Here is a 24,574-nt window from a genome sequence, read left to right on the forward strand (position 1 = left end):
AGGAGAATAAACCTCGCTCCGCCAGAGCAGCCCGAGCCTGTAAATTATCACAACACTGAATTTTCACAAATGGAAACTTTATTGTTAAAAAAATAAAATATGAGTTGTATATAAATAACATTTATGCACTATTTCAGCCGGATCTGCCCGGTGGATGCTGAACGCTGGCCTCGGAGCCACGCCGGGCGCCCGGTGTGGCTCCGAGGCTGGAGCAGCGCGCATCACCGCGGCTTTAACCGGGAAATCTGACCGGTTCCGACCGGCCGGGACCGCAGGAACCCGCCTGGACTGGTAGCAGGGACTCCCGGGGACCGACCAGCGGAATTTCAGCCGGATCTACACGGCGGATGCTGCGCGACAGGCGCTGCAACCCCACGGCGGGCGCACAGATCCGCTCCGGGGCGCATCCGCTGCGCATCGCCCGTTACCGGGGATCAAACCGACAGATTTGGCTGGAAATCTCGGAGGGTGAAGCTGATCCGACCTGGGACAGACCCCCGAGGACCCAGCTCCCAAACCACCCGGGAACCTGGATGATTTAACCCGGATCCGCTCCGCCGCGGCGCCACGCCGACTGGCTCAAGGATGGACCGCTCCAGCAGCGGAGAGAGCTGGTTGTGGGCGTGGTTTCAGCAGTGGAGGCTGAACCTATGGAAATTTGCTCCCGTCGTTACGTAACGACGGGAGCAAATTTTAATCGGCTCAAAAAAAACCACGTGACACTGGGGGACTCTGTCCGGCGGGGGTCAGAGAGCTTGCAGAAATTCATGGTATTTTGTCTCCCCTGTGCTGGCAGGGTGAGGGGAGACCACTTTATATATGTTAAAACAAGAAAAAACGTGTTTTTCATAATAGGTCCCCTTTAAATGGTTGTCCAACTAACATACAATAATTGTACATGTTTGTTGACCAACCAAACACAAAAAGTATGTGAACACTTTTTCATTTAAACCCGTTGCCACTCTGACGGCCCGCGGGCGGTCCGTAATTTACAAAAATAGGTCATTTACACAGCTCATATGTTAGGTGAGGTAATCATGTGACATATCTTTGGAAAAGCTAAGATTCTTGTGATTCAACCGATGCAAACCATTTCAGGATATAATCATAACAGCAGGTAAAATCAACGCCTGTGTCACACCACAAACAAACAATCAAACAATCATTTACAAAATTGACGCAACTCACCAATGAAACCTCATAGTGCTCGTCCGATCAAAATTATTCCCACAAAAATGGTCTGGTTACATTCAGAAAGGTCCAGTCGATCCAATCCAGTAAAGTATTTAGTCCAAAATAAATGATTATACCATTAAATATCCACAAACTGGCGCTGCATCATTTGAAATTAGCTGCTCAATGTCCCAAATTTTCAACGTATTATTCGCTGTAACTCTGCTTTGCACATATACATCACAGATATCTTGGTCTCAAAATGGAGTCTGTAAGCTGTCCTTTTGAATGTCCCCTACTTCGACCATATAGGAGCTTCCCTGTCCCCTCCACAACCTACAATAGCCAATGAGCGCCTGCGTTGAAATGAAGCCCATTCCCCCCTTTTGTCATGAAATAAATTAGCCAGTTAAAACCAATCGTGCTGATGACTGGCACATTGTATAGCCAATGAAATTCTGAAAACAACAATGTGCCGCTTCAGGGGGTGGTAATAAAGCCACAACAAGGAAGTACCTGCGTAAAGTGAATTTACTTACCGTGAGTGAAACGTGCGTCCGTGTTTTGACTCTTTTATATGCAAAGTTTAGCTTAAAGCAGCACAACGTAACTTTCAGCTTTTCTGAGTTTGGCGGCATCTTTTGGACAAAAGCGGTAGTGCTTTACCAGAAAGAACACTACGTTTCCCATGAGCACCAGCGCGTACTGCCGGAAAACTCCTGTCCCGTCATGCATTTGTTTTGAGAGAAGACGGAACGCTTTTCTGTTTCACCAAGTGAACAGACGGAACGCAAAAAAAAAAGATGTTAAACTGCTGGAAAGGAACTGGAATTTACCAGGATACCTTAAACAAGGAAGCCAGGGAGCGGTATATGGAGAAAATAATGATTATTAACTGGTGGATCCATATGAAATCCCTACTGAAGAATGGAGCTCCTCGTCGGAGCTGCACTCTTTAGAAGGATTTACTGCCGCAGTTCTGCAGAACCACCGTCTCCGGCTACCTTGTTTAGGAGTGTTTGGCAGCTGCTTTGGTAAATGTTTGACTCGCCATGTGTTTCAATACATTTATATAATAGTACAACATACAGTACATGTTTTGTATCCCTCTTACTTCTCTTTTCTTTTTTTTTGACTGCTATATTATGTTGAAGAGGCTCCGAGGCGTGAGCAATATTTTAGTTTTCCTCGTGAGATTATTTTTTTCCTCTGCAGCTACAAATAAGAGTTAATATTTTTTCCTCAACAAACTAGTTTTCTCTGAAGATTGGGGTTAATTGCACCGCAGAGAGCTGGCCAGCAACTGCGCTTAGCTGGCGAAGTGGGGAATAAAACCCGTGTTTTGATCCGATCCGGTCTGTGTGAGTGTTTGTGGTTTACTCAGAGCCTACGGCGTAGGGTACACGGCGACACGCACCGCACGTTGCGCGTCGCCACGTACCCTACGCCATAGGTCTGCGTCGATTTAACGCAGAACCATAATTCAGGCTTTACTGTGTGGAAGGTTTGGTCGTTACAGCCGCGATCCAAGCGAGCCGACGACTCTTTCACTCTTTTACTCTGTTATGTCAGATACTTGGCCTGCGTGGTTCTGCCTCCGAGCAGGAAACCAGTGAAAAGTTAAATTATTAGCGATCTTTTCCCCACGTCTGTTGTGTGGAGCTGCAGCAGCCACAACACAGCAACGGGTTACCAGCTTCTGCGGAGCTCTGAGCTCCACGCCCCGCCCATTTTCGTCTCGACTGCGAATCGGGAAGGAGGGGGAAGTGACGTATGTCGTAAAGCAGTCAAAGCCGTAAAGATTTGTAGTTTTTTAGAGTGGCAGGGTTCCTACCATGCTCCTCAAAGTTACATAGTGCCAGTGAAGGTGATACAGACCCTTCAGACCATGACAGAGGTTCATTAAACCTGTTGGAAGTTGATGTACCATCACAATGACTCTGGAAATATTATATTAAGGTGGAAAAGTTACGTAGTTTTATATACTGATTTGCAATAAATTGTGATACTCATCTAAATGATAATAATAGCCAAAAACGCAATGTGCTTAAGCTGATAAAACAAACGGATAAATATGTTTTCTAAACATTCAGAGTGCACAGTGTTAGGAAACCATTAGATAATGTCTTTAGTGAAAGCTAATGGGACAAGGGATCACTTACTTTTCCCACTAGCAACGGGTGTGTTCAGTAAAGTATAATATATTATCCTTTCTGTGTTACCACTCTAAGCACATTGTTGTGTCTATTACTATGACTTAGAGGAAGACCGGATGATATTCTCTAGCATTTCATGCATAAAAGTGATTCATTTCATTGTGTTTGCATTTGTCTTTCTGCCACTGTAGCTGGCTCACCGGCTGAGCCTTAAGGTGGTGGATGAATGTGACAACATTGAATACGTTTATTTTCCCTATTTGACAAATTTGATAAAAATATGTTTTTTTAAATGTTAATAAAATATCTTACTTGTCTTTTGAGGACATCAATCACGTCACTGAGTAGATTCCCTTCCTTCCCCAGCTGTGGTGTGGTGACTATGAAGTCGACGTCATGGCCAAACTCCTTCCCCCTAGAAACAAACAGATTTATAGCACATTTATCTTATTCAAAGATGTGTCCATTAGTTAACAGCTGGTTGTAATTAGAAATACACCAATCACAACTGTCCTGGTAGGACTGATTTCTGACTTGCTAATATAGTGGAGCAGATAAGTCACATAATCGTGCATTTGGTGATACAAGCATGGAAATTAGCATGAGCAGTCTCCATGGGTCACTTGACAAGAAGATTGTCGGGGCCACTTGAAATTTCAAGTTGGCGGCCATTTTTCACGATGGCCGCCACCTTGGTCGATCAATTAAGTGATGTAATTGTTTGGTTGGTGATATAGGCATGAAAATTGGCATGATTAGTCTCCATGGGTCACTTGACAAGAAAACTGTTCGGGCCACTTGAACAGCTGGGACAATTTTCACTCTTAGCCGCTCCACTAATACTGATTTAGTACAATTACAACTGTCTTTTAAGAACTATGATCAATAACATACAGTACATGAATCTAATCACCCACAGGAAGAGGACAGAGGCTGCTAGCTCTGCTAGCTTTGTTTGTAGCCTTTGTTAGCTTCACAGAATTGGACATCCTCAGCAGGCTGATTCTCTAACATACTTCAAGTTTGCACTTCCAAATATGTTTGTTGTTCCTTTTTATGAGGAGCATGTCTAGCTGGGGAGGAAGGAAGTTAAGGAAATGCATAGATACCAAATTACATTTGGTCCAAAAGTCATGACATGGTGAGAGTGTGTGTGTACAAAGAAAGAAAGAAAGAAAGAAAGAAAGAAAGAAAGAAAGAAAGAAAGAAAGAAAGAAAGAAAGAAAGAAAGAAAGAAAGAAAGAAAGAAAGAAAGAAAGAAAGAAAGAAAGAAAGAAAGAAAGAAAGAAAGAAAGAAAGAAAGAAAGAAAGAAAGAAAGAAAGAAAGTAAGTCATATATCACTGAATCTTCTTGGAACTTGTCAATAAGCTTTCCCCCCTTCATGAGCATGCATTGATCTAGTTTATGTGCATTTAGAGGGAAGGTGCCAGTGTAACTTGTGTATGTGAGAGAATGAGAGGAATCATAACACGAGATGCAGCTCAGCAGTCAGTTTTAAATAGATATTGACATTAACATTATGCGAGTGGATTGGAAAGTAGTACTTTACCAAGAGTGTACTTGGTGGGGGGGGCTGTTAACCCCAACTTGAGATGGCCTCAGGTGGTGGAAGCAATACTGGACTCAGCCTCCATGGAAAACATGGATTCAACAGCCATGGAAACAAGAGGCTGAAATTAGTTTAATCTGCAGGATGGTTGGACCCCCTTGGGGGATAAGTGGGACGTTCTTTCATCTGAGAGAGAGTACAAAAGTAAAGTCGCAGATTCTTCACACCAAGAGGAGCCAGTCGAGGTGGTCCAGGTACCTGACTGGGATGCCTCCCTTTGGAGAAAAGAGTTTAAACTCCCTCCGACCAGAAGGAGACCCAAGGACAAACTCAAGACATGTCAGTGGCATGACATGTCTTTGCTGACTTGGGAATGCCTGAGCGTTCCCCCAGAGGAGTTGAGGAAGTGGCTGGGGAGATGGAGGACTGGGTCGCTCTACGGAGTGAGTGAGAGCTAATAGAGGGAATGCATTGATGTCAATTCCCCACTGGACCAGCCCCCTTACTCACAATGAGTGGCAAAACATCAGCAAAAATGGCTGCAACTAGTGGAGAAGACGGGATAACAGCCGATAACCGGCTTAAATTAAAGGCAGTTGGACTTGACAGTGACCCGTACAGTTACCCCAAGAACCAGTGGTCCATGGACATTAATATTTGGTACAGTTACCAAGAACCAGAGGTCCATGGACATTAATATTTGGTACAGTTACCAAGAACCAGTGGTCCATGGACATTAATATTTGGTACAGTTACCAAGAACCAGTGGTCCATGGACATTAATATTTGGCCACGAATCCAGTTTCCTGATATCTATATTGTAGCAGGGCTAGTGCTACGGGGGCCGACCGACAGGACAGAGGACACGGAGTTTCAGTGCAAGAACTCTTTTATTTCACCCAACACCAACACGCGTGCTTCAGCTCCTTCACAGCAGACCAGGGACCCCTTTCTGCTGTGCAGCCATCCCTTATCAAGCCAGGCAGGGTGGAGAGGTTGATTGGGGCCACCTGTGCCCCAATCAAGTGGCTGCAGCTCCTCCACCCTGCCACATATATGTACTTAATTTCTACGCTGGGGAAATACACGAAGCAAACATTGAAGGCTTAGAAAAGTCTTGCCGCTTGGTCCGACTTCAAGGCAGGATTTGTTGTAGAAATTAAAGTGATGAGGACACCGAACTTTATGATTGGACCTTTTAACGTTAGCTACCCAAAAATCCAACATTAGCTGATACAAAATAGGAACCGTAAATCCACGTTTCGGTGCCTGGAATCCAGTTGTTTCTGTGAATTGCAGAGATCCATTTGTCTCTATTAAGCTTATTTTTCGGCAGTCTGTAAAACGATAACTCTGATTTCTTGCTAAATCTATGAGTACAGTCGATCGCACAACAGCTCTTTCCCATTTTAGATGTTTTCCAGTTGCTCAAACTGAAAGTTTACGCTGCCACTCAGTCTTTCTGACACTCAGTGAGCGTAACCCGCTGTGAAGTCACATTTGTGACGTCATGCACATTCCCTCTATTAAAGGCTAGGAAGCCCTGATGTACAAAAATGACCAGTCAAGACATGTTCATGCTAAAATGGGGCAGCAGCTGGTGCAGTGCGCCACTGCAGGAGCTGCTGTCTTCTCATTTCCTTTCACCTATCATTTACCGGCACTTCTTTGTCACAGGGTAGATCAGTGGCTTCAGTCTGGCCGTAGCTCCTGCCAACTTCTCAGTACCGTATTTTGACGACCATACGGCGCGCCGTGTGGAAAGGCACACCCTCAGTTTTGTGTGTCATTTCTGTATTTAAAACACACACACGGCACACTGACCGTCTGCACACACGGAGCGCCGCCTTACAACACACACATGCGCGCCGCACAACACACACACACACACACACACACACACACACACACACACACACACACGCATACAAGTGTGCGTATTTAAAAATAGAGCGGGAGCAAAACTTAGTTTGGTTGTACTTTATTTAAGTTATTACATTAATCAAACCCATCGAAGTCTTCATCCTCCGTTTCTGCATTAAACAGGTGCGCTAAATCAAATATGCAACAGTTGTCAGGACTCAGTGCGTCGGGCTTCATCCGAGCCTGATCGCACTGAGACTGGGAGAACTGATCAGCGCTGCGACGGGCACGAGCCGGGCGCGCAGCTCTCCCGGAAATGATGCTGGCTTTTTGCGAAAGCTCGAACAACAGTCCAACCCAGCAGACACGTCAGCCCACACATCTACAATCCATCAACAGTAAACGACGGAGCCCGCCGCCCGAGTCGCCCCGTCCGTTCCAGGTGTCGCGTTCCAGGTGTCCCGCCACGGAGCCGCCGCCGGGCAATCACGGGCAATTCACGCGCCCCCCTTCCCCCTTTAACTTCTCATTGTGGCCTCAATTACGTCCGCCTTACAATAATACAATCGGCGCATTGCGTCAATAAGCGCGGTACATTTAAAAAAAAAAAAAAGACATTTATATGCACCTAATGGTCGCAAAAATACGGTAGTTTCAAAGTTTTTTCCACCCTCCATCCTGGGCTTATACTTTTATGTGCTTGACATGGCTTTACCCTCCATTAGTAAAGCCACAACTCTATCACTCTTAAACAAAAACAAAGACAATGCTCTATCCACTTCACTACACCGGTGGGTATGAGCTCGTCCTTGAGCAGGGAGATCCAAGGTGGCAAAGACCCCCTAAGGGTGCCAGGCACTGGCAACTCAACTATGTTTTAAAGATATTTTTCAACCATAGTAATATTTTGAGTAGCTGCTGACGGAACAAACTATTCAACATCTCAGTGTTTTCAGAAAGAGTAACATGAAATGTCAGATGGTATTTTTCAGTCAGTTATGAGGATTCGCCATGTCTTTCCTCCTGCGCTTATACTTTTATGTGCTTGCTGTTATTCAAGCAAGATGACACAAAAATAGCACCTTTATGGAAAGCGACAAAAGCCTTAATTTGACCACACATGGAATCTCTATAAGGGACTCGCCACCTGTCCAATGAGGTTTTCTGCCTTTCACTCCCCTGCTTGCTGATAGAAGCAGCAGGACGACTCAAAACAGCAGTCACATGGGATTAAAAGAAAGAAACGGCTGGCTCCTGTGATTATAGTAACCCTTGTTAGAGCCTCATCCAGCAGGTTTTTCATCCCGTATGAAAGCAGCGCTGACACAAACCCACAGCAACCACAAACCACCAGCTCTGATTTTGGCCCTGAAAGCATCAGCCCGGCTTACGCTTGTGCTACCTGTCAAAAAGGCCTGGCATCATTTCAAACCGATCATTAACAAGCTCTCAGACACAAACAGGCACGCACACACTTACCCACAAACCCCTCTGATAAACAGTAGGCACAATCCCACAAACGCCAGAGCCAGTGTCACTGCTAACAACAAAGCAAAGTGACAGTGAATGTTGGGGGGCAACGCGGCTCTGGAGAAGAAGAAGCCTCTGCAGCTGCAAGGCTTTGTGTTTCATCTTAGTTTCTGCCGCTGACAACTGAGTAACGACAGCCAGAGTTAGCAATATTAAAAGAATGGTTTGTAGGAAAAGCTTCAAACGTCCCTCTGACTAATTCAGGGAGCAGTACTGGAGTTGAGGGGGGAAGAAGGGGAATGGCATCCCCCCCTGAAATAAAAGCAGTCAAAATCATCCCCCCCTGAAATAAAAACAGTCAAAATCATCCCCCTGTAAAACTGTCATCCCCCCTTTCCATCCCTTTTGTCATTTCATCAATGAATGTGGTTTTACTGCTATTTCAACATTTAGAGTCATCACCAGAAAAATAACTTATTTGACAAATTTCACCTGTTTCAAGTATATTTTCAATTGAAATAAGTAGAAAAAATCTGCCAGTGGAACAAGATTTATCTTCTCATTACAAAGCAAAAAAATCTTGTTCTATTTCGTCCCTACTGACCGCCAGGCGGTGCTGTAAGCACTGGATATCTTCCCTTGCGCATGCGCATGTCGAGTACAGGTGTCGGGTTGCGGCGGCGTCTCCCCGCCCCGGCCCCCTGCCCAGCTGACAGAAGGTAAGCTGTCAAGCTGCGCCTGACACCTGATCACAATCTGCGCAGGGAGACAGCGTTTCGCTTCCTCTCCCCACTTATTAATGTGACAACATTATTTTTTCCTTGCAGATTATTTTTTTCTTTTGAAAAAAAAAAAAAAAGGAAAAAAAAAAAAAGACAGAAAAGGATTATTTTTTTCTTTTGAAAAAACAATACAAACACCTTTTTTGGTCTTTCTTACAGCCGTGGTGGAGGCCACGCCCCTCTCCCGCCGGCTCATTTGTGGTGACGGCAGCGTTTCGCTCCCTCTCCCACTTTATTAATGTGACAACATCATTTTTTCCTTGCAGATTATTTTTTTCTTTAAAAAAAAAAAAAAAAAAAAAGGAAAAAAAGAAGACAGAAAAGGATTATTTTTTTCTTTTGAAAAAACAATACAAACACCTTTTTTGGTCTTTCTTACAGCCGTGGTGGAGGCCACGCCCCTCTCCCACCGGCTCATTTGTGGTGACGGCAGCGTTTCGCTCCCTCTCCCACTTTATTAATGTGACATTATTTTTTCCTTGCAGATTATTTTTTTCTTTTGAAAAAAAAAAAAAAAAAAGAGGAAAGAAACGAGAGAGGATTGTTCTCTTCTTTTTGAGTAAAGACGCCTATTTTTGCCTTTTCTCATAGCCGTGGTGACGGCAGCGTGGCCCTCCCCTCTCCCGCCTGCATATTGGCGGTGACGGCAGCGTGCTCGCTGTGGTGACGGCAGCGTTTCCGCTCCCCTCTCCCACTGACACACCTGTGTTGACGGTAGCGTGGCCCTCCCCTCTCCCGCCTGTATATTGGCGGTGACGGAAGCGTGCTCGCTGTGGTGACGGCAGCGTTTCTGCTCCCCTCTCCCACTGACACCTACGTGGTGATGGCGGCTCGTCCGCTCCCTCTCCCACCGGCACATCAGTGGTGACGGCAGCGTGACCGCTCCCCTCTCCCACCGACACATTCGTGTGGACGGCAGCGTGACCGCTCCCACCGACACATTTGTCTGGACGGCAGCGTGTCCGCTCGTCTCTCCTACCAGCACATCCGTGGTGACGGCAGCGTGTCCGCTCCCTCTCCCACTGACACATCCGTGCTGACGGTAGCGTGGCCGCTCCCCTCTCCCACCGGCATATTGGTGGTGACGGCAGCGTGCTCGCTGTGGTGACGGCAGCGTTTCCGCTCCCCTCTCCCACTGACACATCCATATTGGCGGTAGCGTGGCCCTCCCCTCTCCCGCCGGCACATTGGCGGTGATGGCAGCGTGCTCGCTGTGGTGACGGCAGCGTTTCTGCTCCCCTCTCCCACTGACACATCCGTGCTGACGGTAGCGTGACCGCTCCCCTCTCCCGCCAGCATATTGGTGGTGACGGCAGCGTGCTCGCTGTGGTGACGGCAGCGTTTCCGCTCCCCTCTCCCACCGACACTTACGTGGTGACTGCAGCGCGTCCGCTCCCCTCTCCCACCGGCACATCCGTGGTGACGGCAGCGTGACCGCTCCCACCGACACATTCGTGTGAACGGCAGCGTGTCCGCTCCTCTTTCCTGCCAGCACATCCGTGGCGACGGCAGCGTGTCCGCTCCCTCTCCCACCGGTCGCTGTGATGGAGCGTTCATGCCCAGGGTGCATGGCCGCCCTGGACCCTGCGGATGACCAGGACCTCTGCGTGTCGTGCCTCGGCCCTGAGCAGCGGGGCCGTTGGCCAGCCTCCCCTCATCTCAGCCGGGGTCTTCTCTGAAGCGATCGGCAAAGAGAGTGGTGGGGGCCCCCAAACGACGGCGGATGACGAGCCAGCTCTCCTCGAAGGTAGATCGCTTGGCTGCCGACATGGAGCAGATGAAGGCGCCCCTCCTCAATCTGCAACCTGGTACTGGCCAGGTGGAACCTGCCATGCCAGAGTTTGCTCTGGGGTCGCCACCGCCGCTGCCGGAGGACGCCATATCCATTGCAGCCTCGGCGAGCCACTTCAACGTGTCATCAGGGGACCCGGCCTCACAGCGCTCGGGGTTCTCCTCGCACTCATCTGCCCAGAGCTCTCGGGAGGGGACGGTTTGTTCCTCCGTGCAGAGCATTATCCGCACTGCCCTGGCACACTTGCAGCCGAATGCACCGCGTGCGGAGGTGGCCTCTAGCGCCTTCCACAGGCGCAATCCTTCTCCGGTGGAATTCACATTCCGTCTTCGTCGGATTTTTTTGAGGGAGCTGCACTCATGCTGGAGAGATGTCACAGCCGGCTGATGACCGTGCTCTGACGGCGATGGAGGACGCTGCTGTGGCTGGTCTCCACCACATGCCCCCCCCATCGAGCCCTCCATTGCAGCACTGATAGTGGCTCCTGATGAGGCTCTGAAGCCAGATCCCAAGTGCCCCTCTACCCAGAGTAGGGTTACTGATGGGCATATTTGTAAGGCTTATGAAACAGCGGCACGCATCGGCCGGCTGGGGAACACCCTTTTTTCATCTGCTACTGGCTCTCTCCACCTCCCTGCAGGATGCACAGGTGGATGATTCCACACAGGACATGTGTGACATATCCCTACAGGCTTTTTGCCTCCCAAACGAGGGAACTGGGGTGGCTGATGTCCACCCTGGTGCACACGCGCCGTCATGTCTGACTGGCGCAGTCACCCCTGACGGAGACTGCTCGTAGGGTTCTTCGTCAGGCACCGGCAGAACCGGGGGAGCTGTTTGGGGCAACTGCCCTGGAAGCTCTGAACCGCACCGCCCTGGCTGATGAGACCAGGCAGCGGCTGGTGTACCTTCACAGGGGTGCGGCCGCCTCCTGTACACCGGGAGGCCCTTCACCGACCCCCGGGCCTCGCCCCCGGCCGCCTGCCCACGGCGGCCGGCGCGGCTTTCAGCGGTCTGTGAGTCAGCCTGCTGGTGACTTTCACCCCCCTGTGCGCGGACCGTCCCACCAGCGTCGGGGCGTTGATCCCGACCGTCGCCCCCCCGGGACGTCCGGAGCCCGGGGGAGACGGCGCTAAGGCCACGGAGCCGGTCGTCAGCTACTTTTCCGGCAGCAGCTCGGTTACTGGGCTGCCTGCTCATTGGGGCCCGGGTGGTTTCCACCCTAGCCCAGGGGTACGTATTGCAGTTCCGACACCGGCCTCCTATCTCCGGCCGGGTTGAGATGACCATCGTCAGAGACCCGGCAATCATTCCGGCTCGGGCTCAGGTGTTGCCCGCCCTACTGGCCAAGAGCGCCATCATGCCGGTGGACCCCCCGCCGCGGCCTGGGGGTTCTACTTGAGCTACTTTCTCGTCAGCAAGAGAGACGACGGACGTCGTCCCATCTTGGACTTGAGGGACCTCGACGAATACATGAAGGTCCTGCCCTTCCGGAGGCTTGACCACAGCAGATGCTCTGGGTTGGTCAGGAGGAGGTGGTTTGCAACTGTGGACCTACAGGGCGCTTGTTTCACGTGCCGGTCGCGGCACGTCACCGGTAGTTCCGGGGGTTCGCCTACCGGGGCCACCGTTGTCGGTTCAGGGTGCTCCTGTGCGGGCTCTCCCTGTCACCGAGGATGTTTTTCACCAGGTGCGTGATGGCAACCCTTGCCCCTCTTATACCTTTGGGCCTGCTGTCGCTACGCCCCCTGCAATATGGCTGGACAGCCTCGCCTGGATGCCAAGAGGCACGGGCGCAGGCTGGTCAGGGTTTCGCGGGTGTGTGTCTATACCCTTGCACCCCGGGAAGGCGGGACATTCCGGCTGAGGGGTGTGCCCTTAGGTGCTGTCCCCTCCCTGCCGGGAGGCTGTCATCAGTAGTCCTCCCGGGTCCGCACGCGCCACATCAACGTGCTGGAGCTCTGGGCTCTGCACTTGACACTAACATTTTTTGCAACTCCTGTGGGGGAGGCACGTGCCGGGTCGGTCGGACAGTGTGTCCACTGTTCCTTGATCGGCCACCAGAGGGGGCCCCGACTCTGCACAGCTGCTGCAGGTGTCCCGGGGCCTCCTAGCGTGGACAGCTCCTCGCCTGCCCGGCCTTCGGGCGATGTTCCTGCCTGGAGACGGGAACCGGGTGACGGACTTCCTCTCCCGGCGCAAGCCGCCTTTGCAGAGGGTCCTCCAGAGGGCTCACGGGCTCCTCTTGGTGGCCCCCTTCCGACCGGGGAAACATAGTTTCCACTGCTGCGGAGGCTCTGCTGCGACACAACATGACGCCCCCAAGAGGGACCGTCTTTTCCGGCCGGGGATTCAGGTTTTGCACCCCGACCCCGTCGTTTTGGCTCTGAGTCTGGCCGCTGTGGCGCCCGACCCATTGTTGTCAAGCTGTCCTGAACCCGTCAGGGCTGGCATCTCGAATGCCCATGTGCCTCCCACCTGCCTCTGGTATGAGTGCGAGTGGGGGAGATTCTCTGCCTGGTGTGCAGACGGGGCAGAGGACCCTGTTCTTTGCCCCGTGGCCACGATCCTGGGGTTCCTTTCGGTCCCTCCTGGATGGTGGCCGTGCTCAGTCCACTTTAAGGGTGTATGTGGCGGTTTCGTCGCAACATGCCCTGGTTGAGAATGCCACCGTGGGGTGCCACCGGCTGGTTTCTCTTTCTCAGGGGGGCTCTGAGGCTGCCCCCCCCCGAGGAGCCCAAAGGCCCCAGTTTTCGATTCCATTCGATTTTATTTATATAACGTCTAATACAACAGATGTTGTCTCTAGACGCTTTCCAGAGAACCAGAACATAAACATGAATATAAACCCCCGAGCGGTGTGAGACCTGCCCATGGTGCTAGGTGCCCTCTCTTCTCCACCCTTTGGGCCCTTGGCCCGGGTGGGCCTGAAGTGGCTCTCTATGGAGATAGCTTTTCTCCTCGCCATGACATCGGCGAGTCGATGAGTTACATGCCCTGTCAGTCAGCTCAGGGGCTACGTTGTGGCCGAACGTGGCGTTCCTGCCCTAGGTCCTGCAGAGAGTGGGCCAAGCCCTTTGTGCCCCGTACGGGCCCTTGCTGCTTATGCTACCGCGCCTGTGCGACGGATCGGAGCAGCTTGTTCTCTGCCATGGTGGCCCCAACAGGGGGCGTGCTGTTTCTGGACAGCGCCGTCCCACTGGGTGGTGGACACCGTCGAGCGCACCCTCAGGGCCAGTGGCCGCCCCTTACCAGTGGGGGTGAGGTGCCACTCGACCAGAAGCGTCGCAGCTCCTTGGCTGCCCTGCAGGGGGTGCCTCTGGAGGACATCTGCACCGCGACTTCATGGACGTCGCCAGACACGTTCTCCAGGTTTTACCGGATCAATGTCGCCACTCCCCAACCATTGGGCGTGGTTCTACTCCCGGGTCCTTCTGCCCCTGGTCAGTGAGGTATGTGACCGGGATCCTACGTAACATTGTTGGTATTCGTCATCCAGTGCTTACAGCACCGCCTGGCGGTCAGTAGGGACGAAATAGAACGAAAGTTACGCCTGTAACTACGGTTCTATGAGTCCCGGATGACCGCCAGGCCTGCCGGTCACTCCGAATCCTCGTGCTCTCGCGAGAAGATTCTAGGAGTCGATCCCATGCTGACGCCGGAAGATATACCCTTCCGGGGGTCATGCAGGGGTCACGGGTGACGTGACATTGTTGGTATTGTACTCGACATGCGCATGCGCGAGGGAAGATATCCAGTGCTTACAGCACCGCCTGGCGGTCATCCAGGACTCATAGAACCGTAGTTACAGGCGTAACTTTCGTTCCACTGGCAGATTTTTCTACTTATTTCAAGTGAAAATCTACTTGAAACAGGAGAAAATTCTTGTTTTTTCCAGTGATGAGTCTTGTTTTAAATGTGACATTTTAACTAGAAACTAGACGCAAAATTCCCTGGAAATTCTGAAGCGCCACGGGACTACTGCCGGATGATTGCGATTTTGATGACATTTCCTATCACATATCGACAAATCAGAAGAAGGGGCGGGGCTAATTTGCACCAATAATGGTCAAGGTCTCAATACCGAGTCCGATGACACCACCCACGACTCTCTATGTTTAACCGTTCAAAAGTTATTGGACTATCACATATCGACCAATCAGAAGAAGGGGCGGGGCTTATTTGCAACAATGAAGGTCAAGGACTCAATACCGAGTCCGATGACACCACCCACAATTCTCTATGTGAAACCAGTCAAAAGTTATGGCAGAGAAAAGTATTCTAGGGGGCGCTGTTGAGCCGTTAGGCTGTGTGTGTGTGTGTGTGTGTGTGTGTGTGTGTGTGTGTGTGTGTGTGTGTGTGTGTGTGTGTGTGTGTGTGTGTAAGGGGGAGTATTTAATATATGTAAAATATATATATATATATATATATATATATATATATATATATATATATATATATATATATATATATATATATATATATATATATACCATGAACCGGTTCCCAGCTGAGGCTGCAGGACTGGGTGTCAGCTAAGGTCAAAGGTCAGGGGTCAGGTTTCACAGAATTCTTTGAGCCGTCTCCATTTTACAGGTAAAAGTATATGAAGGCTTTAGTGACTGAGTCATGTGACCAGTTCTGGCTGAGGCAATGACTCAGCAGCTGACTTCTGGTTGCCCCGGCAACAAGAACCTCCACTTCAGAACCTTCCGGTTTGGCTGTGAGAAAAACCCAGAATTTGGCTTCTGACAAGGTCTCAAATAACTCTGATTTGTGAAAAAAGCGTAGCTCGTAGCAGAAAAACTAAACCATTGTGAGAGACACACAGCCGGCAGATTCTGACAATCTTAATTTTATTCAGATATTCCTTAAAATGAGTGAGTAAGGTCAGTGTGAAGACAGAGTCAGATTATTTTGAAGAAAACTTTTGATCACATTACAGCCAATGGGGACGGAGACAGGTATTCGTGCCGCTTTAGCCCCCCCCGTTTAAATTTTGTGCATACCCCGCCTGTCAAAGTCACATTTTATGAATCCCAACACCTATGTCTACATTCTGACCAAAAATTATTTGTCTGCCTTTTACGGTTTGGCCGTGAGCTCGAGTTACAAATAAAAATTCAGGTTATTCTTTTACTGTTTCTCACACTCTAGCAACTGACATCCGCACTCTAGATTTGACAAAAAAGTGATTTCCAGTCCTCGCTTGAGTGCTCATATCTTGAAAAGTGTACATCTTAGGAAAAAAACTGTTTGGGGTTTGGAGAGAGAAGAGAAGTTTTCCTCCGTTTTGAAGTTTGAATGACATTTCTAGGTGCAAGTATGAGAAAGTTAGGTGACTCAGAAAAAAGGTGAATTTTGGCTTTTTTTTACCTCCTCCCATCCACAGTGTGACATTCCGCGCCACACACATACATGGGAAAATCTCCCCATTAGTTTGGAAATTTGGAAATGTTTTTGCACTTCGTGCGAAAACTATGTTGTGCGATCGCTCTGAAAATTCACAGGACTGTAGTTAAATTCAGGGCCTACAACTTTCTATATCGGTTCAGAATTTTTCGAGTAACGGTGTGCGAGTGGTGAGGCCCCAAAGTTCTCCCAATGCGTTCCGGATGGCGCCAAAAGCGCGCGTTTTTGCGCGAAAACGTGCGCACCAATCGCTAATAAAAGTCATACCACTAGATTCGCACTTAAGGCGCCCGTTTCTACGTTTTTACCTTTCGCGTTTTCTCAAAGCTGCGGGACTAGTTACGCGCCAAAGTTTATACGGAAGAATAAATGAATAAGCCTGAGCAATAATAAGAGTGCCTCTGGTGCAGAGGCACTCTTATTATTGCTGCGCCAAAGGCATTCCTCCTCCATTGCTATGGCAAAGCTATGGAGGAGGCATGCCTCTTGTCGCAGCCGTGGCACTAATAAGACAAATATTCTTGTTAAGATTTTGAGTTTTTGCAGTGACCCATTTTACTTATCCTGTGAAGGACAGAGTCATATTGATAAGTTCAGGAAACTGTTTTTTATTGTTGTGTTTTGATGTATTTGATGTAAGCCCAGTGGATATTTAAAGCTTACAGAAGGCTGCATTTAACTGCTGCTATGTCATTCCTGCAGTATTTCTGCAGGTGTTTTGGTCAGTGCTATTATTTGTAATATATTATATTATTTGTAATCAGCACAAATTATCTGTCCCCATATGATAAAATCCACCACCCCCCTGATTTTTTTGTTTACAACTTGAGTACTGAGCATAGGTATTAGCGAGCAACCAGTAAAACTGCAAAGTAGGACAATTTTTAACATTTTAAACTGTGACATCAACAGACTTAGTTCATTTGCATTTTGTCAGCATGTAATTCATCCTGCCTTTAGGATGAAAAAATATGAGAGAAGTCTCTTCTGATGCTCGTGTTAATACTCGGGGTAATAACTTATATAGGGCTTTGTGTGAAAAGTTGACTAATCTTTTATAAGTTCACTGACAGGACACCAGTGAAGGAAGGAGGGAAAGTATTTGCTCTACAACTGCTGAGTGAGCGCCTTTTTTCTCCAAACCTCTCAGGATTCAGAACTGGAAGGATTACCAACACGGCCGGCTTGTACAGCGCTAACGTTTTTTTAATTGAATTTCACTGCTTGCTTCTGCTGACAAAAACGCAGCCCACGGCATAAATGTCATAAAAAGCAAGGAAAAAAAACCAACGCCATGATCATCAGGAGGAATACAAGTCAATCGCAGCTTAAGAATGACCCAGTTTAGTCGAACAACTCCTGCGTGAGATATTTTAGGCGATGACAGTGAGGTATTACAATCCTGTCTTCTACAAAATGTTATGGGTTTTATAAGAAGTGAATGCAAAGACAAGTGTAAATACCTTTTCTCATTCCATTCCAAACAATAGAACACCTGACGGCAGGAGAGGATTTACATTTGGTGGGAGATTTGGCTGTAAATATTTGGATGAGACAGAAGTCCTGAAATGTCATTATATTCTATTATTCCTGTAAATATTGTGTTTCTCTCTTTTGCTTCTTAGGTAAATGTGTTTTTGGTGTCTATTTCTCGTCCTCTCATCCCCGCCAGATGGCTGCCTCACGACTTTGGTTCTGCTCAACTTTCTCCTCAAGTTTTCTTCCATGAATGCTCAGGATTTGATTTTGAAGATTTTATTTCGAACATGCATGATAAAAAAAAAAAGAGTACAAAAAAGTAAAAAAAAAAACAGAATACAAATATATATATACTGTATATATATATATATATATATATATATATATATATATATATATATATATATATATATATATACTGTATATACATATATATATGAATACTACGACGGAGTATTGGGGCCACATTAAGACAAAAAAAAATTGGAAATTACGAGAATAAAGTCATAAAATGATGAGAATAAAGTCGTAAAATTACGAGAACAAAAGTCATAATGTTGCGAGAATTTTTATTCTCGGAATTTTACGACTTTATTCTCATATTGTTAGGGCCCGAGCACTGACAGTGCGAAGGCCCTATTGTATCTGTAAGAATTTTTTCTTTATTCTTTCTTCTGACGAAATGAGGGCCTTTTTTCCCCCCTAAACGTGCCCTAAAAGTCACCAAATTTTGTACGCAAGCCAGGCCTGGCGAAAAAAAAATGTATTTAATGGTTTGCATTAATGGGCGTGGCCTAATGGCTCAACAGCGCCCCCTAGAAAACTTTGTGCCTCAAGCCCCACAATACGGTTTGACGTACATGCACGAAAATCGCTACACACCTGTATCCTGTCACAACTTAAAGAAAAGTGTCTTGGCGCCATGGCCAAAACCCAACAGGAAGTCGGCCATTTTGAATTAATCGTGTAATTCTGCCGCAATTTATGCCATTTCTTCGGCCGTTTCTTCGCCCGAACCGTAACGTGCACTCAGGTGTGTTATACATCAAAATGTGCGTCTCCATCCTGCAACGATGGGCATTACTTTTCTCAGTCAAAAGCGTTACCGTGGTGACGATAGACGCCAAAAAGCGCGCCCCCCCTTCTTCTGATTGGTCCATATCTTATAGTTCCTATTTTCTGCCATAACTTTTGAATGGTTTGATACAGAGAGTCGTAGGTGGTTTCATCTTCTAAATGTCCAGGTCTGAAGAATCTACATCAAGTCATACAAGCTTCCACTGCAGCCTGAATGTTACAAGGGTGGAGGACCGTTCATCACTGCTTGCAGCTTTAATTGAATTTGAACTACAATTGAAGCAAACTAGACCACAATGAACCAGTTTACTTTCTTTGTAAAGTGCGTATGTGCGTGCAGGACATTTCTGACAAATCAAGGCCACACTGATGGGGGAGCACCGTCATCCTTGGGGGGGATCTGAGTGATTTTATTCATGCATTGTTTGTAACTGTGTCTGACACAAACAGCCTCCAGGGGGCACACGTGAGCAATAAATTAAAAATAACATATATATAATCGTGCAACTGCAGGCGAGAGATTTGTTTACTCACGTTGGAGTTTCTATATTTAGGAAAAGACCAGTTAATGCTCTCATCTTGGTGATTATGTGCATATATCAGAGGACTGTGCAAAAGTCTTGGCTGTTTCTAGCCTGCTTGTTTTGGCATCAATGTTAATTTAGTGTCTTTAAAATGCAAACAGAGAAAAAAACCCTGCATAAATTTGAATTATTATCTATTGTAAACATCGGTATGGGATGTTTCGGTCTCCTTTAAAAAAGTTCAATCTGTGTTTGATTCTGTAGGTCACATTAAATACTGACTTAGCTCGTGTGATCAAAAAATGACCAATTATCAGCCAAACAAGTAACCTAAAATGATCGCTGCAGTTCCTCTTTGTTCCTTAATCATGATATTAAATATCAAATAGGGAAAGTAATTAAAACTTGAATAAACAGCAACTCCAGGTACAGCTTAGACTTTTCAAAATACTGTATAATTAATATCAACTGTGTAAATTGAATAATTTTGCACTCAAGGTTAACAGCAGTTAACGGCAGTTTTTAGAGTGGAAAATTATTATTTTCTAGCCTAATTAATGCATTTGTTGACGTCCAAATCTCCCATTCCACCTTAAATACTGTGTCACAATGAACACATTGTATCCTTGCAGACCCTGCGTGTCATTTATAATGTCTCTGTGTGCCGTAGGATAATATATGTCTAGAGTTTTGTAATCTTTTGACTGTGAAATGTGAATTAAATGTTGGCCTTGCAAGCTAACCACAATACAACGTTGACTCTTAGTCCCACACGGTTGTGCAGACTACTCTTTTATCACATGAGGCAAAACAGTAAATTATTCAGTGTTTCACGCAAAGCCTATAAAATAAACATGGCTATTTACAAAGTCGTATGGACGACAAGGCGACGTGTATTAATAATAAAGATGTGGGAAGTGTTGCTGCTGCAAACACACAGAATGGAGTTGTGTTGTGTGCAGGATGCAGAGTTCAGCAGAAGTCAGAAAGTGGCCAGTCAGGAAGAAGAACCAGCCACAATCCTTTCACTTTCTATCAGTCACTTCCAAAAGTATTCCTATTTTTGTTCTGTTCTTGTTTCCTGCTCATAATACTTTCCTTTTAAAATTTCAGACTTTATTGTCTCCTGAATGTCCATTTTGATTTGATAAATAAGTATTAAAATACATTTTCCCTAAGACACACTTAATAAAGGAAAAATGGGAAAGGGAAGGGAATTTCACAATGGAACCGGAACCATGGGGAAACCTAATAAAAAAACAATGGAATAGAATAGCAGCCCTCTCCTGGAGAGAGTTTGGATGGAAAAACATAATGCGTTTTTTTAAAACACCAGCACAACAACGTTTTTTAAACAGAGACATTTGGTGTTGGAGATCATGTGAGAGGAACAGGCGACTCACTACCATGTGGTCTGGGTCTGTCCACTGCTCGGGCAATATTGGAGACAAATCAAAACTGTCATGGAAAAGGTATTAGTAGCAACAATCTCATTCTGCTTTGAAACATTGTACTTAGGTTGGAGACCAGTTACTGTTAAGGGCTTTGAAAACAGGTATATGTTTAATATTTTGTTGTTGGCGAGTAAGAAGGCTCTCACGAGAAAGTGGTTGCAAACTGAAACTCCCATCGCTGAGGACTGGATGGATCAATGTTATCCATGACATTTTTGTCATGGAAAAACTGACATTTGTACTTAGACTTGAACAGGAAAAGTTTGAAGACTGCTGGAAGTCATGGACTGATTATGTATCCTCCTTTAGATTTGACTTTAAGTCATCTTTAGTAGAAGAGACTAATCAACTAACTCCCCCTAAGTTCTTGAGCTACTCTACTGTTGTTTTTAATATTTAGACTCTGATGTTTCAAGTATTATATTATAATATTAAATATTATATTTCAGGTGGACATGTTTGTAGCTAGTGCCCCTTCTTTTTTTTTCTTCCTTTTCCCTCTGCATTTGCATTACTATGATACTAGGAAAAGAGCAGCTAAAAAGGTGTGAGAAATATTGTTTTTTTTTTCTTTCTTTCTTATTATTACTTTAATTTAATTTTTTATTTTTACTTTTTATTTTTTTCCCTTCCCTTTTATATTATTTTTACCCCTTTTCCCTCTCTTTATGAATGAGTTGTCTTCTTTTTATTTTTATTTTACTTTTATTTATATCAAAAACAGGGACATGATGTAAGCATGCAATATTGTATAACATGTATCACCTTTGTTCCAAATAAAGATTTGAATGAAAAAAAAAAGACATTTTCCCTATAAGCACAAACATGTACTCAAAAATAGTCAAAAATAGTAGAAAATGTGTTTCATCCATCTATTTTCAAGTAGATAAAATCTATATACATATTTTTAAATCTAGAGGGGGCATAGAGGGTTGTGAGAGTTCAGAATTGCTCTCAAGTCTGGAGCTTAGCACTTTTATGGCTCTGTAGCATCGTCCAGATGGGAGAAAAGTGGTGACATCTGTGAGGAATGTGGCTCTGCAGCGGCACTGCATCCCCAAAATGTTTTCCTAAGAGGGCAGTTGGAGTCCAGTAGGTTTTTGCAATAGATTTATGATTCTTTGCCGTCGTTTCCAAACTGTCTCTGTGCCGGTGACATACAGAGCATGTCAAAGTGCTCTCTTTGCAGCGATCATAACAGCATCTCTGCAGCTCTTCAGACGGATTGTTGTTCTTCAGAATCCTCCAGAAACAGTCGAAGATGAGCCTTTTTTCTTTTCCACCAGGACAGTGGGGTTGATGTGAGGTCCTCGGTGATGCCATGTGTGAAACTGGACACTGTACCTTTTTTGTACTGTACCGGCACCATGGCCGAAACTGAACAGGAAGTCGGCCATTTTGAATTAATTGTGTAATTTGGCGCACTTTATGCCATTCATTCGGCCGTTAATACGGCCCGAACCGTAACGTGCACCCAGGCGTGTTATACTTCAAAATGTGCGTCTTCATTCTGCGACAATGCGCATCACTTTTCTCAGTCAAAAACGTTACCGTAGCGACGATAGACGCCAAAAATCGCGCCCACCCTTCATCTGATTGGTCCATACAGATAAAACTTTGTGCCTCAAGCCCCACAATACGGTTTGACGTACATGCATGAAAATAACTACACACCTGTATCATGTCACAACAAAAGAAAAGTCTCCTGGCGCCATGGCCGAAACCGAACAGGAAGTCGGCCATTTTGAATTAATCATGTAATTTTGGCGCAATTTATGCCATTTCTTCGGCCGTTAATGCGGCCCGAACCGTAACGTGCACCCAGGTGTGTTATACATCAAAATGTGTGTCTAGATCCTGTGACGATGGGCATTACTTTTCTCAGTCAAAAGCGTTACCGTGGCGACGATAGACGCCAAAAAGCGCGCCCCCCCTTCATCTGATTGGTCCATACTTGATAGTTCCTATTTTCTGCCATAACTTTTGAATGGTTGGACATAAAGACTCGTGGGTGGTGTCATCGGACTCGGTATTGAGTACTTGACCTCCATTGGCATGAATTATTGACCTAGGAATGTGGGGGGAACCCGGGGGGACGGTGGCCATGAGTGCAAGGGTCCGTTCATCGCTGCTTGCAGCTTTAATTAGTTCTTTAATCTTTTTTATATTTAGTGTGAGGTTATGTGAGGTGCACCAACGTGTCAGCCTGTGTTTTTCCTCTCTGTATTTTACTTCATCACTGTTTGTAATCGGCCCCGCGACTGTTGTGCGATAAGCATGCGTGATTATAGTGTTTGCTGGATGGATCAAATGTGCTCAGTGAATACAGCGAGGGGCTTTAGACACAACCCTGGGGGACACCATTCCTAGCGGTCAAAGTAGATGACAGGTGTCTGCAAATGTATGCGAGAGAAAGTCCTTAATCCACATACACAGTTACTGAGGCCCAAATAAAGCAGGCAGAGCTTTAGCTAACAAATAACATTCTCATATATGTCCCTTTCTGGTGGAGATGTCTGACTGCTATGGAGGTCTGTAGCGATTGTGTCCTTTGCTGACCTGTGTGTTTTGACAGAGAACGGGTAGGGATCCAGGTCGACAGGAAGACTGACCTTGATCTGTTTTAAATCCACCCTGTTCAAGTGTTTGAAGCAACAACAGTGAGTACTACTGGCCTGTAGTCATTTAAAAGAGGATCTTACCCTGTTTGGGCAATGAGATGACTGTGGTTGCTTTGCAATAGGCGAGCACAGTGGCCTGGGATACTCAATGACTGAAAAGGTCTGTGAATACCTGTACAGGCTACTTAATCCCTCATCCTGGGATCCTGTCTGGCCCTCCAGGTTTCCTGGCATTCATAAAGAGGAGGGTGGTCCTCGTCTTGTATGTCTGTAGGGTCAATAGCCCCATTTACATTGCTGTGTTCATTGGCCAAAATTGGCATTTTTCTAAGTAATTTTTACATTAACTGCATTACCTGACAGGGTCCAGTGTCGGCTGGCACCCTTATAATAACTCACCCCTGAGGGTTCTCTAAACCCCGGTCCTGGTCAATAGGTTCACGCAGGATTACCGGTATATATATCCTTTACTTAACCAGGTAAAAAACTCATTGAGATTAAAACCTCTTTTTCAAGAGTGACCTGGCCAAAATGGCAGCATAAAAACAATACAACAATACATACAAACAAACACAGACAGTCAGTCACACATTCCGGGGAAAACAATAGTAAAACAATGGTAAATTTACACAACGGGGCAGTCACAAGAACCGAGAGAGCTAATTTCTCTGTCTTTTAAAACGGATTTGAATTTACCCAAGGATACTAAATCAACCAATTTCAAGTCCTTCTGCGCATCATTCCAGGTTGACGGGGCAGAAAACTTGAACGCCTTTTTACCCAGTTCAGTTCTGGCTCTCGGGACCTGCATTTGAATAAAGTTCTGTGAGCGCAGGTTCATAATGGCTGACAATTCTTCACATGTGCACACACAAATATGTAGGGAGACGTCCCAAAATGGATTTGTAAATAAAAGTCAGCCAGTGGGAGAGTCTACGGAGGCAAAGAAGGACAATTGGCAGTTGGTAGTTGAAAATGTAACATGATTGCAACCAGGCAGAAAAAAAACAGTGAACGGTTGATCAACAGCTCTGGCAGACTCCAGCAGAAAGCCAGTGTAATAGTCAAAGACCCCACACACCCAGGAAAACTACCACCACTACCATGTAGCCCTAAATTTTCCTTGTGCATAGCTTGATGCAGCTTTTTCAGGTTGTGTCTGGCTATGTTGTACTGCTTGCTGTCCACGATCTGAACGCTAAATTGCGTTCATTCAGGGGG

The 24,574-nt window shown here is 46.5% G+C and overlaps 1 protein-coding gene across 1 annotated transcript in view; it reads right to left on the reverse strand.

Annotated features, from left to right (window-relative positions):
- Window positions 1-24,574, reverse strand: part of dntt (deoxynucleotidyltransferase, terminal) — a 272,267-nt gene that overhangs the window by 160,691 nt on the left and 87,002 nt on the right. Inside the window, exon 8 of the mRNA XM_061745490.1 lies at window positions 3,642-3,744. Within this exon, the coding sequence (XP_061601474.1) occupies window positions 3,642-3,744 (103 nt within the window). The remainder of the gene's footprint in view (window positions 1-3,641; window positions 3,745-24,574) is intronic.

This window comes from Cololabis saira, chromosome 17, assembly GCF_033807715.1.
Source record: "Cololabis saira isolate AMF1-May2022 chromosome 17, fColSai1.1, whole genome shotgun sequence".
NCBI lineage: Eukaryota > Metazoa > Chordata > Actinopteri > Beloniformes > Belonidae > Cololabis > Cololabis saira.